This window comes from Oncorhynchus mykiss, chromosome 27 (genome assembly GCF_013265735.2).
Source record: "Oncorhynchus mykiss isolate Arlee chromosome 27, USDA_OmykA_1.1, whole genome shotgun sequence".
Lineage (NCBI taxonomy): Eukaryota > Metazoa > Chordata > Actinopteri > Salmoniformes > Salmonidae > Oncorhynchus > Oncorhynchus mykiss.
The window spans coordinates 48137098-48160065 of record NC_048591.1 but is presented as its reverse complement, the minus strand read 5'-3'; the positions used below and the strand labels follow the sequence as shown (position 1 = coordinate 48160065).

Here is a 22968-nt window from a genome sequence, read left to right as displayed (position 1 = left end):
TCTAACCCATCAGTAACCCTGAACTAGCAGTAACCTTACACTGAAGCTATGTTCCCAGTCAGCTAACCCTCTAACCCATCAGTAACCCTGAACTAGCAGTAACCTTACACTGAAGCTATGTCCCCAGTCAGCTAACCCTCTAACCCATCAGTAACCCTGAACTAGCAGTAACCTTACACTGAAGCTATGTTCCCAGTCAGCTAACCCTCTAACCCATCAGTAACCCTGAACTAGCAGTAACCTTACACTGAAGCTATGTTCCCAGTCAGCTAACCCTCTAACCCATCAGTAACCCTGAACTAGCAGTAACCTTACACTGAAGCTATGTTCCCAGTCAGCTAACCCTCTAACCCATCAGTAACCCTGAACTAGCAGTAACCTTACACTGAAGCTATGTTCCCAGTCAGCTAACCCTCTAACCCATCAGTAACCCTGAACTAGCAGTAACCTTACACTGAAGCTATATTCCCAGTCAGCTAACCCTCTAACCCATCAGTAACCCTGAACTAGCAGTAACCTTACACTGAAGCTATGTTCCCAGTCAGCTAACCCTCTAACCCATCAGTAACCCTGAACTAGCAGTAACCTTACACTGAAGCTATGTTCCCAGTCAGCTAACCCTCTAACCCATCAGTAACCCTGAACTAGCAGTAACCTTACACTGAAGCTATGTTCCCAGTCAGCTAACCCTCTAACCCATCAGTAACCCTGAACTAGCAGTAACCTTACACTGAAGCTATGTTCCCAGTCAGCTAACCCTCTAACCCATCAGTAACCCTGAACTAGCAGTAACCTTACACTGAAGCTATGTTCCCAGTCAGCTAACCCTCTAACCCATCAGTAACCCTGAACTAGCAGTAACCTTACACTGAAGCTATGTTCCCAGTCAGCTAACCCTCTAACCCATCAGTAACCCTGAACTAGCAGTAACCTTACACTGAAGCTATGTTCCCAGTCAGCTAACCCTCTAACCCATCAGTAACCCTGAACTAGCAGTAACCTTACACTGAAGCTATGTTCCCAGTCAGCTAACCCTCTAACCCATCAGTAACCCTGAACTAGCAGTAACCTTACACTGAAGCTATGTTCCCTGTCAGCTAACCCTCTAACCCATCAGTAACCCTGAACTAGCAGTAACCTTACACTGAAGCTATGTCCCCTGTCAGCTAACCCTCTAACCCATCAGTAACCCTGAACTAGCAGTAACCTTACACTGAAGCTATGTTCCCAGTCAGCTAACCCTCTAACCCATCAGTAACCCTGAACTAGCAGTAACCTTACACTGAAGCTATGTTCCCAGTCAGCTAACCCTCTAACCCATCAGTAACCCTGAACTAGCAGTAACCTTACACTGAAGCTATGTTCCCAGTCAGCTAACCCTCTAACCCATCAGTAACCCTGAACTAGCAGTAACCTTACACTGAAGCTATGTTCCCAGTCAGCTAACCCTCTAACCCATCAGTAACCCTGAACTAGCAGTAACCTTACACTGAAGCTATGTTCCCAGTCAGCTAACCCTCTAACCCATCAGTAACCCTGAACTAGCAGTAACCTTACACTGAAGCTATGTTCCCAGTCAGCTAACCCTCTAACCCATCAGTAACCCTGAACTAGCAGTAACCTTACACTGAAGCTATGTTCCCAGTCAGCTAACCCTCTAACCCATCAGTAACCCTGAACTAGCAGTAACCTTACACTGAAGCTATGTCCCCTGTCAGCTAACCCTCTAACCCATCAGTAACCCTGAACTAGCAGTAACCTTACACTGAAGCTATGTTCCCAGTCAGCTAACCCTCTAACCCATCAGTAACCCTGAACTAGCAGTAACCTTACACTGAAGCTATGTTCCCAGTCAGCTAACCCTCTAACCCATCAGTAACCCTGAACTAGCAGTAACCTTACACTGAAGCTATGTTCCCAGTCAGCTAACCCTCTAACCCATCAGTAACCCTGAACTAGCAGTAACCTTACACTGAAGCTATGTTCCCAGTCAGCTAACCCTCTAACCCATCAGTAACCCTGAACTAGCAGTAACCTTACACTGAAGCTATGTTCCCAGTCAGCTAACCCTCTAACCCATCAGTAACCCTGAACTAGCAGTAACCTTACACTGAAGATATGTTCCCAGTCAGCTAACCCTCTAACCCATCAGTAACCCTGAACTAGCAGTAACCTTACACTGAAGCTATGTTCCCAGTCAGCTAACCCTCTAACCCATCAGTAACCCTGAACTAGCAGTAACCTTACACTGAAGCTATGTTCCCAGTCAGCTAACCCTCCAACCCATCAGTAACCCTGAACTAGCAGTAACCTTACACTGAAGCTATGTCCCCTGTCAGCTAACCCTCTAACCCATCAGTAACCCTGAACTAGCAGTAACCTTACACTGAAGCTATGTCCCCTGTCAGCTAACCCTCTAACCCATCAGTAACCCTGAACTAGCAGTAACCTTACACTGAAGCTATGTTCCCAGTCAGCTAACCCTCTAACCCATCAGTAACCCTGAACTAGCAGTAACCTTACACTGAAGCTATGTTCCCAGTCAGCTAACCCTCTAACCCATCAGTAACCCTGAACTAGCAGTAACCTTACACTGAAGCTATGTTCCCAGTCAGCTAACCCTCTAACCCATCAGTAACCCTGAACTAGCAGTAACCTTACACTGAAGCTATGTTCCCAGTCAGCTAACCCTCTAACCCATCAGTAACCCTGAACTAGCAGTAACCTTACACTGAAGCTATGTTCCCAGTCAGCTAACCCTCTAACCCATCAGTAACCCTGAACTAGCAGTAACCTTACACTGAAGCTATGTTCCCAGTCAGCTAACCCTCTAACCCATCAGTAACCCTGAACTAGCAGTAACCTTACACTGAAGCTATGTCCCCTGTCAGCTAACCCTCTAACCCATCAGTAACCCTGAACTAGCAGTAACCTTACACTGAAGCTATGTTCCCAGTCAGCTAACCCTCTAACCCATCAGTAACCCTGAACTAGCAGTAACCTTACACTGAAGCTATGTTCCCAGTCAGCTAACCCTCTAACCCATCAGTAACCCTGAACTAGCAGTAACCTTACACTGAAGCTATGTTCCCAGTCAGCTAACCCTCTAACCCATCAGTAACCCTGAACTAGCAGTAACCTTACACTGAAGCTATGTTCCCAGTCAGCTAACCCTCTAACCCATCAGTAACCCTGAACTAGCAGTAACCTTACACTGAAGCTATGTTCCCAGTCAGCTAACCCTCTAACCCATCAGTAACCCTGAACTAGCAGTAACCTTACACTGAAGCTATGTTCCCAGTCAGCTAACCCTCTAACCCATCAGTAACCCTGAACTAGCAGTAACCTTACACTGAAGCTATGTCCCCTGTCAGCTAACCCTCTAACCCATCAGTAACCCTGAACTAGCAGTAACCTTACACTGAAGCTATGTTCCCAGTCAGCTAACCCTCTAACCCATCAGTAACCCTGAACTAGCAGTAACCTTACACTGAAGCTATGTCCCCTGTCAGCTAACCCTCTAACCCATCAGTAACCCTGAACTAGCAGTAACCTTACACTGAAGCTATGTCCCCTGTCAGCTAACCCTCTAACCCATCAGTAACCCTGAACTAGCAGTAACCTTACACTGAAGCTATGTTCCCAGTCAGCTAACCCTCTAACCCATCAGTAACCCTGAACTAGCAGTAACCTTACACTGAAGCTATGTCCCCTGTCAGCTAACCCTCTAACCCATCAGTAACCCTGAACTAGCAGTAACCTTACACTGAAGCTATGTTCCCAGTCAGCTAACCCTCTAACCCATCAGTAACCCTGAACTAGCAGTAACCTTACACTGAAGCTATGTTCCCAGTCAGCTAACCCTCTAACCCATCAGTAACCCTGAACTAGCAGTAACCTTACACTGAAGCTATGTTCCCAGTCAGCTAACCCTCTAACCCATCAGTAACCCTGAACTAGCAGTAACCTTACACTGAAGCTATGTTCCCAGTCAGCTAACCCTCTAACCCATCAGTAACCCTGAACTAGCAGTAACCTTACACTGAAGCTATGTTCCCAGTCAGCTAACCCTCTAACCCATCAGTAACCCTGAACTAGCAGTAACCTTACACTGAAGCTATGTTCCCAGTCAGCTAACCCTCTAACCCATCAGTAACCCTGAACTAGCAGTAACCTTACACTGAAGCTATGTCCCCTGTCAGCTAACCCTCTAACCCATCAGTAACCCTGAACTAGCAGTAACCTTACACTGAAGCTATGTTCCCAGTCAGCTAACCCTCTAACCCATCAGTAACCCTGAACTAGCAGTAACCTTACACTGAAGCTATGTTCCCAGTCAGCTAACCCTCCAACCCATCAGTAACCCTGAACTAGCAGTAACCTTACACTGAAGCTATGTCCCCTGTCAGCTAACCCTCTAACCCATCAGTAACCCTGAACTAGCAGTAACCTTACACTGAAGCTATGTCCCCTGTCAGCTAACCCTCTAACCCATCAGTAACCCTGAACTAGCAGTAACCTTACACTGAAGCTATGTTCCCAGTCAGCTAACCCTCTAACCCATCAGTAACCCTGAACTAGCAGTAACCTTACACTGAAGCTATGTTCCCAGTCAGCTAACCCTCTAACCCATCAGTAACCCTGAACTAGCAGTAACCTTACACTGAAGCTATGTTCCCAGTCAGCTAACCCTCTAACCCATCAGTAACCCTGAACTAGCAGTAACCTTACACTGAAGCTATGTTCCCAGTCAGCTAACCCTCTAACCCATCAGTAACCCTGAACTAGCAGTAACCTTACACTGAAGCTATGTTCCCAGTCAGCTAACCCTCTAACCCATCAGTAACCCTGAACTAGCAGTAACCTTACACTGAAGCTATGTTCCCAGTCAGCTAACCCTCTAACCCATCAGTAACCCTGAACTAGCAGTAACCTTACACTGAAGCTATGTCCCCTGTCAGCTAACCCTCTAACCCATCAGTAACCCTGAACTAGCAGTAACCTTACACTGAAGCTATGTTCCCAGTCAGCTAACCCTCTAACCCATCAGTAACCCTGAACTAGCAGTAACCTTACACTGAAGCTATGTTCCCAGTCAGCTAACCCTCTAACCCATCAGTAACCCTGAACTAGCAGTAACCTTACACTGAAGCTATGTTCCCAGTCAGCTAACCCTCTAACCCATCAGTAACCCTGAACTAGCAGTAACCTTACACTGAAGCTATGTTCCCAGTCAGCTAACCCTCTAACCCATCAGTAACCCTGAACTAGCAGTAACCTTACACTGAAGCTATGTTCCCAGTCAGCTAACCCTCTAACCCATCAGTAACCCTGAACTAGCAGTAACCTTACACTGAAGCTATGTTCCCAGTCAGCTAACCCTCTAACCCATCAGTAACCCTGAACTAGCAGTAACCTTACACTGAAGCTATGTCCCCTGTCAGCTAACCCTCTAACCCATCAGTAACCCTGAACTAGCAGTAACCTTACACTGAAGCTATGTTCCCAGTCAGCTAACCCTCTAACCCATCAGTAACCCTGAACTAGCAGTAACCTTACACTGAAGCTATGTCCCCTGTCAGCTAACCCTCTAACCCATCAGTAACCCTGAACTAGCAGTAACCTTACACTGAAGCTATGTCCCCTGTCAGCTAACCCTCTAACCCATCAGTAACCCTGAACTAGCAGTAACCTTACACTGAAGCTATGTTCCCAGTCAGCTAACCCTCTAACCCATCAGTAACCCTGAACTAGCAGTAACCTTACACTGAAGCTATGTCCCCTGTCAGCTAACCCTCTAACCCATCAGTAACCCTGAACTAGCAGTAACCTTACACTGAAGCTATGTTCCCAGTCAGCTAACCCTCTAACCCATCAGTAACCCTGAACTAGCAGTAACCTTACACTGAAGCTATGTTCCCAGTCAGCTAACCCTCTAACCCATCAGTAACCCTGAACTAGCAGTAACCTTACACTGAAGCTATGTTCCCAGTCAGCTAACCCTCTAACCCATCAGTAACCCTGAACTAGCAGTAACCTTACACTGAAGCTATGTTCCCAGTCAGCTAACCCTCTAACCCATCAGTAACCCTGAACTAGCAGTAACCTTACACTGAAGCTATGTTCCCAGTCAGCTAACCCTCTAACCCATCAGTAACCCTGAACTAGCAGTAACCTTACACTGAAGCTATGTTCCCAGTCAGCTAACCCTCTAACCCATCAGTAACCCTGAACTAGCAGTAACCTTACACTGAAGCTATGTCCCCTGTCAGCTAACCCTCTAACCCATCAGTAACCCTGAACTAGCAGTAACCTTACACTGAAGCTATGTTCCCAGTCAGCTAACCCTCTAACCCATCAGTAACCCTGAACTAGCAGTAACCTTACACTGAAGCTATGTCCCCTGTCAGCTAACCCTCTAACCCATCAGTAACCCTGAACTAGCAGTAACCTTACACTGAAGCTATGTCCCCTGTCAGCTAACCCTCTAACCCATCAGTAACCCTGAACTAGCAGTAACCTTACACTGAAGCTATGTTCCCAGTCAGCTAACCCTCTAACCCATCAGTAACCCTGAACTAGCAGTAACCTTACACTGAAGCTATGTTCCCAGTCAGCTAACCCTCTAACCCATCAGTAACCCTGAACTAGCAGTAACCTTACACTGAAGTCTACCCAACCAGATTAGTAGTGTCAGAGCGTAAGGGAAACAGCCACATGATATGATCTTTCAACAGTCCTTTTTTTTCCCTGTTCCAATATACACACCTCCCAAAATGCACCTGTTATGATAGGTACAACCTGAAATGCTATGCCCATACCTCGTGGGTTGGTGAGCGTGGCCTCCACAGCCTTGCCCCCATCTCCACATCGTGTCTCGTCGTAGGGCAGACACTGGTCTCCAGTCCCGGCAACCAGCTCCAGGTTCTTGGCCACATCTTTTATGGCGCTCAGAGACTTCACCTTGAACACCTTCCTAGTGCTGGTGTCTGACAGGTAAACAGCCCCAGACACAGGACTACTGGCCAGGTAGTACTTATGGGCCGGGCTGTTACTGGAAAGAGGAGACAGAAAAGAGAAGAGCATCGGTAAAGCTGGGAGGGATGCAATGCCTTTACTATAACTACTACCTAATGCCTTCAATATAACTACTACCTTCAATATAACTACTACCTTCAATATAACTACTACCTAATGCCTTCAATATAACTACTACCTTCAATATAACTACTACCTTCAATATAACTACTACCTTCAATATAACTACTACCTTTAATATAACTACTACCTTCAATATAACTACTACCTTCAATATAACTACTACCATTAATATAACTACTACCTTCAATATAACTACTACCTTCAATATAACTACTACCTTTAATATAACTACTACCTAATGCCTTCAATATAACTACTACCTTCAATATAACTACTACCTTCAATATAACTACTACCTAATGCCTTCAATATAACTACTACCTTCAATATAACTACTACCTTCAATATAACTACTACCTTCAATATAACTACTACCTTCAATATAACTACTACCTTCAATATAACTACTACCTAATGCCTTCAATATAACTACTACCTTCAATATAACTACTACCTTTAATATAACTACTACCTTCAATATAACTACTACCTTCAATATAACTACTACCATCAATATAACTACTACCTTTAATATAACTACTACCTTCAATATAACTACTACCTAATGCCTTCAATATAACTACTACCTTTAATATAACTACTACCTTCAATATAACTACTACCTTTAATATAACTACTACCTTCAATATAACTACTACCTTCAATATAACTACTACCTTCAATATAACTACTACCTTTAATATAACTACTACCTTCAATATAACTACTACCTTCAATATAACTACTACCTTCAATATAACTAATATCTAATGCCTTCAATATAACTACTACCTTTAATATAACTACTACCTAATGCCTTCAATATAACTACTACCTTCAATATAACTACTACCTTCAATATAACTACTACCTTTAATATAACTACTACCTTCAATATAACTACTACCTTCATTATAACTACTACATAATGCCTTCAATATAACTACTACCTTCAATATAACTACTACCTTCAATATAACTACTACCTTCAATATAACTACTACCATCAATATAACTACTACATAATGCCTTCAATATAACTACTACCTTCAATATAACTACTACCTTCAATATAACTACTACCTTCAATATAACTACTACCTTCAATATAACTACTACCTTTAATATAACTACTACCTTCAATATAACTACTACCTTCAATATAACTACTACCTTCAATATAACTACTACCTAATGCCTTCAATATAACTACTACCTTCAATATAACTACTACCTTTAATATAACTACTACCTAATGCCTTCAATATAACTACTACCTTCAATATAACTACTACCTTCAATATAACTACTACCTTCAATATAACTACTACCATCAATATAACTACTACATAATGCCTTCAATATAACTACTACCTTCAATATAACTACTACCTTCAATATAACTACTACCTTCAATATAACTACTACCTTCAATATAACTACTACCTTCAATATAACTACTACCTTTAATATAACTACTACCTTCAATATAACTACTACCTTCAATATAACTACTACCTTCAATATAACTACTACCTAATGCCTTCAATATAACTACTACCTTCAATATAACTACTACCTTTAATATAACTACTACCTTCAATATAACTACTACCTTCAATATAACTACTACCATCAATATAACTACTACCTTTAATATAACTACTACCTTCAATATAACTACTACCTTTAATATAACTACTACCTTCAATATAACTACTACCTTCAATATAACTACTACCTTCAATATAACTACTACCTTTAATATAACTACTACCTTCAATATAACTACTACCTTCAATATAACTACTACCTTCAATATAACTAATATCTAATGCCTTCAATATAACTACTACCTTTAATATAACTACTACCTAATGCCTTCAATATAACTACTACCTTCAATATAACTACCACCTTCAATATAACTACTACCTTTAATATAACTACTACCTAATGCCTTCAATATAACTACTACCTTCAATATAGCTACTACCTTCAATATAACTACTACCTTTAATATAACTACTACCTAATGCCTTCAATATAACTACTACCTTCAATATAACTACTACCTTCAATATAACTACTACCTTCAATATAACTACTACCTTCAATATAACTACTACCTAATACCTTCAATATAACTACTACCTTCATTATAACTACTACCTAATACCTTCAATATAACTACTACCTTCAATATAACTACTACCTTCAATATAACTACTACCTTTAATATAACTACTACCTAATGCCTTCAATATAACTACTACCTTCAATATAACTACTACCTTCAATATAACTACTACCTTCAATATAACTACTACCTTCATTATAACTACTACCTAATACCTTCAATATAACTACTACCTTCATTATAACTACTACCTTCAATATAACTACTACCTAATGCCTTCAATATAACTACTACCTTCAATATAACTACTACCTTCAATATAACTACTACCTTCAATATAACTACTACCTTCAATATAACTACTACCTAATGCCTTCAATATAACTACTACCATCAATATAACTACTACCTTCAATATAACTACTACCTTTAATATAACTACTACCTTCAATATAACTACTACCTTCAATATAACTACTACCTTCAATATAACTACTACCTAATGCCTTCAATATAACTACTACCTTCAATATAACTACTACCTTCAATATAACTACCACCTTCAATATAACTACTACCTTCAATATAACTACTACCTTCAATATAACTACTACCTTCAATATAACTACTACCTTCAATATAACTACTACCTAATGCCTTCAATATAACTACTACCATCAATATAACTACTACCTTCAATATAACTACTACCTTTAATATAACTACTACCTTCAATATAACTACTACCTTTAATATAACTACTACCTTCAATATAACTACTACCTTCAATATAACTACTACCTTCAATATAACTACCACCTTCAATATAACTACTACCTTCAATATAACTACTACATTTAATATAACTACTACCTTCAATATAACTACTACCTAATGCCTTCAATATAACTACTACCTTCAATATAACTACTACCTTCAATATAACTAATATCTAATGCCTTCAATATAACTACTACCTTTAATATAACTACTACCTAATGCCTTCAATATAACTACTACCTTCAATATAACTACTACCTTCAATATAACTACTACCTTTAATATAACTACTACCTAATGCCTTCAATATAACTACTACCTTCAATATAGCTACTACCTTCAATATAACTACTACCTTTAATATAACTACTACCTAATGCCTTCAATATAACTACTACCTTCAATATAACTACTACCTTCAATATAACTACTACCTTCAATATAACTACTACCTTCAATATAACTACTACCTAATACCTTCAATATAACTACTACCTTCATTATAACTACTACCTAATACCTTCAATATAACTACTACCTTCAATATAACTACTACCTTCAATATAACTACTACCTTTAATATAAATACTACCTAATGCCTTCAATATAACTACTACCTTCAATATAACTACTACCTTCAATATAACTACTACCTTCAATATAACTACTACCTTCATTATAACTACTACCTAATACCTTCAATATAACTACTACCTTCATTATAACTACTACCTTCAATATAACTACTACCTAATGCCTTCAATATAACTACTACCTTCAATATAACTACTACCTTCAATATAACTACTACCTTCAATATAACTACTACCTTCAATATAACTACTACCTTCAATATAACTACTACCTAATGCCTTCAATATAACTACTACCATCAATATAACTACTACCTTCAATATAACTACTACCTTTAATATAACTACTACCTTCAATATAACTACTACCTTCAATATAACTACTACCTTCAATATAACTACTACCTAATGCCTTCAATATAACTACTACCTTCAATATAACTACTACCTTCAATATAACTACTACCTTCAATATAACTACTACCTTCAATATAACTACTACCTAATGCCTTCAATATAACTACTACCATCAATATAACTACTACCTTCAATATAACTACTACCTTCAATATAACTACTACCTTCAATATAACTACTACCTTCAATATAACTACTACCTTCAATATAACTACTACCTAATGCCTTCAATATAACTACTACCATCAATATAACTACTACCTTCAATATAACTACTACCTTTAATATAACTACTACCTTCAATATAACTACTACCTTTAATATAACTACTACCTTCAATATAACTACTACCTTCAATATAACTACTACCTTCAATATAACTACCACCTTCAATATAACTACTACCTTCAATATAACTACTACATTTAATATAACTACTACCTTCAATATAACTACTACCTAATGCCTTCAATATAACTACTACCTTCAATATAACTACTACCTTCAATATAACTACTACCTTTAATATAACTACTACCTTCATTATAACTACTACCTAATACCTTCAATATAACTACTACCTTCATTATAACTACTACCTTCAATATAACTACTACCTAATGCCTTCAATATAACTACTACCTTCAATATAACTACTACCTTCAATATAACTACTACCTTTAATATAACTACTACCTTCAATATAACTACTACCTTCAATATAACTACCACCTTCAATATAACTACTACCTTCAATATAACTACTACATTTAATATAACTACCACCTTCAATATAACTACTACCTTCAATATAACTACTACATTTAATATAACTACTACCTTCAATATAACTACTACCTTCAATATAACTACTACCTTCAATATAACTACTACCTTTAATATAACTACTACCTTCAATATAACTACTACCTTCAATATAACTACTACCTTTAATATAACTACTACCTTCAATATAACTACTACCTTTAATATAACTACTACCTTCAATATAACTACTACCTTTAATATAACTACTACCTTCAATATAACTACTACCTTTAATATAACTACTACCTTCAATATAACTACTACCTTCAATATAACTACTACCTTTAATATAACTACTACCTTCAATATAACTACTACCTTTAATATAACTACTACCTAATACCTTCAATATAACTACTACCTTCAATATAACTACTACCTTCAATATAACTACTACCTAATGCCTTCAATATAACTACTACCTTTAATATAACTACTACCTAATACCTTCAATATAACTACTACCTTTAATATAACTACTACCTAATGCCTTTAATATAACTACTACCTTCAATATAACTACTACCTTCAATATAACTACTACCTTCAATATAACTACTACCTTCAATATAACTACTACCTTCAATATAACTACTACCTAATGCCTTCAATATAACTACTACCTTTAATATAACTACTACCTTTAATATAACTACTACCATCAATATAACTACTACCTTCAATATAACTACTACCTTCAATATAACTACTACCATCAATATAACTACTACCTTCAATATAACTACTACCTTCAATATAACTACTACCATCAATATAACTACTACCTTCAATATAACTACTACCTTTAATATAACTACTACCATCAATATAACTACTACCTTCAATATAACTACTACCTTCAATATAACTACTACCTTCAATATAACTACTACCTTCAATATAACTACTACCTTCAATATAACTACTACCTTCAATATAACTACTACCTTCAATATAACTACTACCTTCAATATAACTACTACCTTCAATATAACTACTACCTTCAATATAACTACTACCTTCAATATAACTACTACCTTCAATATAACTACTACCTAATGCCTTCAATATAACTACTACCTTCAATATAACTACTACCTTCAATATAACTACTACCTTCAATATAACTACTACATTTAATATAACTACTACCTTCAATATAACTACTACCTTTAATATAACTACTACCTTTAATATAACTACTACCTTTAATATAACTACTACCTTCAATATAACTACTACCATCAATATAACTACTACCTAATGCCTTCAATATAACTACTACCTTCAATATAACTACTACCTTCAATATAACTACTACCTTTAATATAACTACCGCCTTCAATATAACTACTACCTTCAATATAACTACTACCTTCAATATAACTACTACCTTTAATATAACTACTACCTTCAATATAACTACTACCTTCAATATAACTACTACCTTCAATATAACTACTACCTTTAATATAACTACTACCTTCAATATAACTACTACCTTCAATATAACTACTACCATTAATATAACTACTACCTTCAATATAACTACTACCTTCAATATAACTACTACCTTTAATATAACTACTACCTAATGCCTTCAATATAACTACTACCTTCAATATAACTACTACCTTCAATATAACTACTACCTAATGCCTTCAATATAACTACTACCTTCAATATAACTACTACCTTCAATATAACTACTACCTTCAATATAACTAATTCCTTCAATATAACTACTACCTTCAATATAACTACTACCTTTAATATAACTACTACCTTCAATATAACTACTACCTTCAATATAACTACTACCTTCAATATAACTACTACCTAATGCCTTCAATATAACTACTACCTTCAATATAACTACTACCTTTAATATAACTACTACCTTCAATATAACTACTACCTTCAATATAACTACTACCATCAATATAACTACTACCTTTAATATAACTACTACCTTCAATATAACTACTACCATCAATATAACTACTACCTTTAATATAACTACTACCTTCAATATAACTACTACCTTCAATATAACTACTACCTTTAATATAACTACTACCTTCAATATAACTACTACCTTCAATATAACTACTACCATTAATATAACTACTACCTTCAATATAACTACTACCTTCAATATAACTACTACCTTTAATATAACTACTATCTAATGCCTTCAATATAACTACTACCTTCAATATAACTACTACCTTCAATATAACTACTACCTAATGCCTTCAATATAACTACTACCTTCAATATAACTACTACCTTCAATATAACTACTACCTTCAATATAACTAATTCCTTCAATATAACTACTACCTTCAATATAACTACTACCTTCAATATAACTACTACCTTCAATATAACTACTACCTTCAATATAACTACTACCTAATGCCTTCAATATAACTACTACCTTCAATATAACTACTACCTTTAATATAACTACTACCTTCAATATAACTACTACCTTCAATATAACTACTACCATCAATATAACTACTACCTTTAATATAACTACTACCTTCAATATAACTACTACCTTCAATATAACTACTACCTTTAATATAACTACTACCTTCAATATAACTACTACCTTCAATATAACTACTACCTTCAATATAACTACTACCTTCAATATAACTACTACCTTTAATATAACTACTACCTTTAATATAACTACTACCATCAATATAACTACTACCTTCAATATAACTACTACCTTCAATATAACTACTACCTTTAATATAACTACTACCTTCAATATAACTACTACCTTCAATATAACTACTACCTTTAATATAACTACTACCTTCAATATAACTACTACCTTCAATATAACTACTACCTTCAATATAACTAATATCTAATGCCTTCAATATAACTACTACCTTTAATATAACTACTACCTAATGCCTTCAATATAACTACTACCTTCAATATAACTACTACCTTCAATATAACTACTACCTTTAATATAACTACTACCTAATGCCTTCAATATAACTACTACCTTCAATATAACTACTACCTTTAATATAACTACTACCTAATGCCTTCAATATAACTACTACCTTCAATATAACTACTACCTTCAATATAACTACTACCTTCAATATAACTACTACCTTCAATATAACTACTACCTAATACCTTCAATATAACTACTACCTTCATTATAACTACTACCTAATACCTTCAATATAACTACTACCTTCAATATAACTACTACCTTCAATATAACTACTACCTTTAATATAACTACTACCTAATGCCTTCAATATAACTACTACCTTCAATATAACTACTACCTTCAATATAACTACTACCTTCAATATAACTACTACCTTCATTATAACTACTACCTAATACCTTCAATATAACTACTACCTTCATTATAACTACTACCTTCAATATAACTACTACCTAATGCCTTCAATATAACTACTACCTTCAATATAACTACTACCTTCAATATAACTACTACCTTCAATATAACTACTACCTTCAATATAACTACTACCTAATGCCTTCAATATAACTACTACCATCAATATAACTACTACCTTCAATATAACTACTACCTTTAATATAACTACTACCTTCAATATAACTACTACCTTCAATATAACTACCACCTTCAATATAACTACTACCTTCAATATAACTACTACATTTAATATAACTACTACCTTCAATATAACTACTACCTAATGCCTTCAATATAACTACTACCTTCAATATAACTACTACCTTCAATATAACTACTACCTTTAATATAACTACTACCTTCATTATAACTACTACCTAATACCTTCAATATAACTACTACCTTCATTATAACTACTACCTTCAATATAACTACTACCTAATGCCTTCAATATAACTACTACCTTCAATATAACTACTACCTTCAATATAACTACTACCTTTAATATAACTACTACCTTCAATATAACTACTACCTTCAATATAACTACCACCTTCAATATAACTACTACCTTCAATATAACTACTACATTTAATATAACTACCACCTTCAATATAACTACTACCTTCAATATAACTACTACATTTAATATAACTACTACCTTCAATATAACTACTACCTTCAATATAACTACTACCTTCAATATAACTACTACCTTTAATATAACTACTACCTTCAATATAACTACCACCTTCAATATAACTACTACCTTTAATATAACTACTACCTTCAATATAACTACTACCTTTAATATAACTACTACCTTCAATATAACTACTACCTTTAATATAACTACTACCTTCAATATAACTACTACCTTTAATATAACTACTACCTTCAATATAACTACTACCTTCAATATAACTACTACCTTTAATATAACTACTACCTTCAATATAACTACTACCTTTAATATAACTACTACCTAATACCTTCAATATAACTACTACCTTTAATATAACTACTACCTAATGCCTTCAATATAACTACTACCTTTAATATAACTACTACCTTCAATATAACTACTACCTTCAATATAACTACTACCTTTAATATAACTACTACCTTCAATATAACTACTACCTTCAATATAACTACTACCTTTAATATAACTACTACCTAATGCCTTCAATATAACTACTACCTTCAATATAACTACTACCTTCAATATAACTACTACCTTTAATATAACTACTACCTAATGCCTTCAATATAACTACTACATTCAATATAACTACTACCTTCAATATAACTACTACCTTCAATATAACTACTACCTTCAATATAACTACTACCTAATACCTTCAATATAACTACTACCTTCATTATAACTACTACCTAATACCTTCAATATAACTACTACCTTCAATATAACTACTACCTTCAATATAACTACTACCTTTAATATAACTACTACCTAATGCCTTCAATATAACTACTACCTTCAATATAACTACTACCTTCAATATAACTACTACCTTCAATATAACTACTACCTTCATTATAACTACTACCTAATACCTTCAATATAACTACTACCTTCATTATAACTACTACCTTCAATATAACTACTACCTAATGCCTTCAATATAACTACTACCTTCAATATAACTACTACCTTCAATATAACTACTACCTTCAATATAACTACTACCTTCAATATAACTACTACCTTTAATATAACTACTACCTAATGCCTTCAATATAACTACTACCTTCAATATAACTACTACCTTCAATATAACTACTACCTTTAATATAACTACTACCTAATGCCTTCAATATAACTACTACCTTCAATATAACTACTACCTTCAATATAACTACTACCTTTAATATAACTACTACCTAATGCCTTCAATATAACTACTACCTTCAATATAACTACTACCTTCAATATAACTACTACCTTCAATATAACTACTACCTTCAATATAACTACTACCTAATACCTTCAATATAACTACTACCTTCATTATAACTACTACCTAATACCTTCAATATAACTACTACCTTCAATATAACTACTACCTTCAATATAACTACTACCTTTAATATAACTACTACCTAATGCCTTCAATATAACTACTACCTTCAATATAACTACTACCTTCAATATAACTACTACCTTCAATATAACTACTACCTTCATTATAACTACTACCTAATACCTTCAATATAACTACTACCTTCATTATAACTACTACCTTCAATATAACTACTACCTAATGCCTTCAATATAACTACTACTTTCAATATAACTACTACCTTCAATATAACTACTACCTTCAATATAACTACTACCTTCAATATAACTACTACCTTCAATATAACTACTACCTAATGCCTTCAATATAACTACTACCATCAATATAACTACTACCTTCAATATAACTACTACCTTTAATATAACTACTACCTTCAATATAACTACTACCTTCAATATAACTACCACCTTCAATATAACTACTACCTTCAATATAACTACTACATTTAATATAACTACTACCTTCAATATAACTACTACCTAATGCCTTCAATATAACTACTACCTTCAATATAACTACTACCTTCAATATAACTACTACCTTTAATATAACTACTACCTTCATTATAACTACTACCTAATACCTTCAATATAACTACTACCTTCATTATAACTACTACCTTCAATATAACTACTACCTAATGCCTTCAATATAACTACTACCTTCAATATAACTACTACCTTCAATATAACTACTACCTTTAATATAACTACTACCTTCAATATAACTACTACCTTCAATATAACTACCACCTTCAATATAACTACTACCTTCAATATAACTACTACATTTAATATAACTACCACCTTCAATATAACTACTACCTTCAATATAACTACTACATTTAATATAACTACTACCTTCAATATAACTACTACCTTCAATATAACTACTACCTTCAATATAACTACTACCTTTAATATAACTACTACCTTCAATATAACTACTACCTTCAATATAACTACTACCTTTAATATAACTACTACCTTCAATATAACTACTACCTTTAATATAACTACTACCTTCAATATAACTACTACCTTTAATATAACTACTACCTTGAATATAACTACTACCTTTAATATAACTACTACCTTCAATATAACTACTACCTTCAATATAACTACTACCTTTAATATAACTACTACCTTCCATATAACTACTACCTTTAATATAACTACTACCTAATACCTTCAATATAACTACTACCTTTAATATAACTACTACCTAATGCCTTCAATATAACTACTACCTTTAATATAACTACTACCTTCAATATAACTACTACCTTCAATATAACTACTACCTTTAATATAACTACTACCTTCAATATAACTACTACCTTCAATATAACTACTACCTTTAATATAACTACTACCTAATGCCTTCAATATAACTACTACCTTCAATATAACTACTACCTTCAATATAACTACTACCTTCAATATAACTACTACCTTCAATATAACTACTACCTAATACCTTCAATATAACTACTACCTTCATTATAACTACTACCTAATACCTTCAATATAACTACTACCTTCAATATAACTACTACCTTCAATATAACTACTACCTTTAATATAACTACTACCTAATGCCTTCAATATAACTACTACCTTCAATATAACTACTACCTTCAATATAACTACTACCTTCAATATAACTACTACCTTCATTATAACTACTACCTAATACCTTCAATATAACTACTACCTTCATTATAACTACTACCTTCAATATAACTACTACCTAATGCCTTCAATATAACTACTACCTTCAATATAACTACTACCTTCAATATAACTACTACCTTCAATATAACTACTACCTTCAATATAACTACTACCTTTAATATAACTACTACCTAATGCCTTCAATATAACTACTACCTTCAATATAACTACTACCTTCAATATAACTACTACCTTTAATATAACTACTACCTAATGCCTTCAATATAACTACTACCTTCAATATAACTACTACCTTCAATATAACTACTACCTTTAATATAACTACTACCTAATGCCTTCAATATAACTACTACCTTCAATATAACTACTACCTTCAATATAACTACTACCTTCAATATAACTACTACCTTCAATATAACTACTACCTAATACCTTCAATATAACTACTACCTTCATTATAACTACTACCTAATACCTTCAATATAACTACTACCTTCAATATAACTACTACCTTCAATATAACTACTACCTTTAATATAACTACTACCTAATGCCTTCAATATAACTACTACCTTCAATATAACTACTACCTTCAATATAACTACTACCTTCAATATAACTACTACCTTCATTATAACTACTACCTAATACCTTCAATATAACTACTACCTTCATTATAACTACTACCTTCAATATAACTACTACCTAATGCCTTCAATATAACTACTACTTTCAATATAACTACTACCTTCAATATAACTACTACCTTCAATATAACTACTACCTTCAATATAACTACTACCTTCAATATAACTACTACCTAATGCCTTCAATATAACTACTACCATCAATATAACTACTACCTTCAATATAACTACTACCTTTAATATAACTACTACCTTCAATATAACTACTACCTTCAATATAACTACCACCTTCAATATAACTACTACCTTCAATATAACTACTACATTTAATATAACTACTACCTTCAATATAACTACTACCTAATGCCTTCAATATAACTACTACCTTCAATATAACTACTACCTTCAATATAACTACTACCTTTAATATAACTACTACCTTCATTATAACTACTACCTAATACCTTCAATATAACTACTACCTTCATTATAACTACTACCTTCAATATAACTACTACCTAATGCCTTCAATATAACTACTACCTTCAATATAACTACTACCTTCAATATAACTACTACCTTTAATATAACTACTACCTTCAATATAACTACTACCTTCAATATAACTACCACCTTCAATATAACTACTACCTTCAATATAACTACTACATTTAATATAACTACCACCTTCAATATAACTACTACCTTCAATATAACTACTACATTTAATATAACTACTACCTTCAATATAACTACTACCTTCAATATAACTACTACCTTCAATATAACTACTACCTTTAATATAACTACTACCTTCAATATAACTACTACCTTCAATATAACTACTACCTTTAATATAACTACTACCTTCAATATAACTACTACCTTTAATATAACTACTACCTTCAATATAACTACTACCTTTAATATAACTACTACCTTGAATATAACTACTACCTTTAATATAACTACTACCTTCAATATAACTACTACCTTCAATATAACTACTACCTTTAATATAACTACTACCTTCCATATAACTACTACCTTTAATATAACTACTACCTAATACCTTCAATATAACTACTACCTTTAATATAACTACTACCTAATGCCTTCAATATAACTACTACCTTTAATATAACTACTACCTTCAATATAACTACTACCTTCAATATAACTACTACCTTTAATATAACTACTACCTTCAATATAACTACTACCTTCAATATAACTACTACCTTTAATATAACTACTACCTAATGCCTTCAATATAACTACTACCTTCAATATAACTACTACCTTCAATATAACTACTACCTTTAATATAACTACTACCTAATGCCTTCAATATAACTACTACATTCAATATAACTACTACCTTCAATATAACTACTACCTTCAATATAACTACTACCTTCAATATAACTACTACCTAATACCTTCAATATAACTACTACCTTCATTATAACTACTACCTAATACCTTCAATATAACTACTACCTTCAATATAACTACTACCTTCAATATAACTACTACCTTTAATATAACTACTACCTAATGCCTTCAATATAACTACTACCTTCAATATAACTACTACCTTCAATATAACTACTACCTTTAATATAACTACTACCTTCATTATACCTACTACCTAATACCTTCAATATAACTACTACCTTCATTATAACTACTACCTTCAATATAACTACTACCTAATGCCTTCAATATAACTACTACCTTCAATATAACTACTACCTTCAATATAACTACTACCTTTAATATAACTACTACCTTCAATATAACTACTACCTTCAATATAACTACCACCTTCAATATAACTACTACCTTCAATATAACTACTACATTTAATATAACTACCACCTTCAATATAACTACTACCTTCAATATAACTACTACATTTAATATAACTACTACCTTCAATAGAACTACTACCTTCAATATAACTACTACCTTCAATATAACTACTACCTTTAATATAACTACTACCTTCAATATAACTACTACCTTCAATATAACTACTACCTTTAATATAACTACTACCTTCAATATAACTACTACCTTTAATATAACTACTACCTTCAATATAACTACTACCTTTAATATAACTACTACCTTCAATATAACTACTACCTTTAATATAACTACTACCTTCAATATAACTACTACCTTCAATATAACTACTACCTTTAATATAACTACTACCTTTAATATAACTACTACCTTCAATATAACTACTACCTTTAATATAACTACTACCTTCAATATAACTACTACCTTTAATATAACTACTACCTAATACCTTCAATATAACTACTACCTTCAATATAACTACTACCTTCAATATAACTACTACCTAATGCCTTCAATATAACTACTACCTTTAATATAACTACTACCTAATACCTTCAATATAACTACTACCTTTAATATAACTACTACCTAATGCCTTTAATATAACTACTACCTTCAATATAACTACTACCTTCAATGTTACTACTACCTTCAATATAACTACTACCTTCAATATAACTACTACCTTTAATATAACTACTACCTTTAATATAACTACTACCTTCAATATAACTACTACCTTCAATATAACTACTACCTTCAATATAACTACTACCTTTAATATAACTACTACCTAATGCCTTTAATATAACTACTACCTTCAATATAACTACTACCTTCAATGTTACTACTACCATCAATATAACTACTACCTTCAATATAACTACTACCATCAATATAACTACTACCTTCAATATAACTACTACCTTCAATATAACTACTACCTTCAATATAACTACTACCTTCAATATAACTACTACCTTCAATATAACTACTACCTAATGCCTTCAATATAACTACTACCTTCAATATAACTACTACCTTCAATATAACTACTACCTTCAATATAACTACTACATTTAATATAACTACTACCTTCAATATAACTACTACCTTTAATATAACTACTACCTTTAATATAACTACTACCTTTAATATAACTACTACCTTCAATATAACTACTACCATCAATATAACTACTACCTAATGCCTTCAATATAACTACTACCTTCAATATAACTACTACCTTCAATATAACTACT

The 22968-nt window shown here is 33.4% G+C and overlaps 1 protein-coding gene across 2 annotated transcripts in view; it reads right to left on the bottom strand.

The window, feature by feature from the left end:
• The window catches only part of tenm4 (teneurin transmembrane protein 4), a 678489-nt gene that overhangs the window by 159020 nt on the left and 496501 nt on the right, over positions 1–22968 (bottom strand). For both annotated transcript variants that reach the window (XM_036964775.1, XM_036964776.1), the window contains one exon: positions 6822–7054. In XM_036964775.1, the coding sequence (XP_036820670.1) occupies positions 6822–7054 (233 nt within the window). The remainder of the gene's footprint in view (positions 1–6821; positions 7055–22968) is intronic.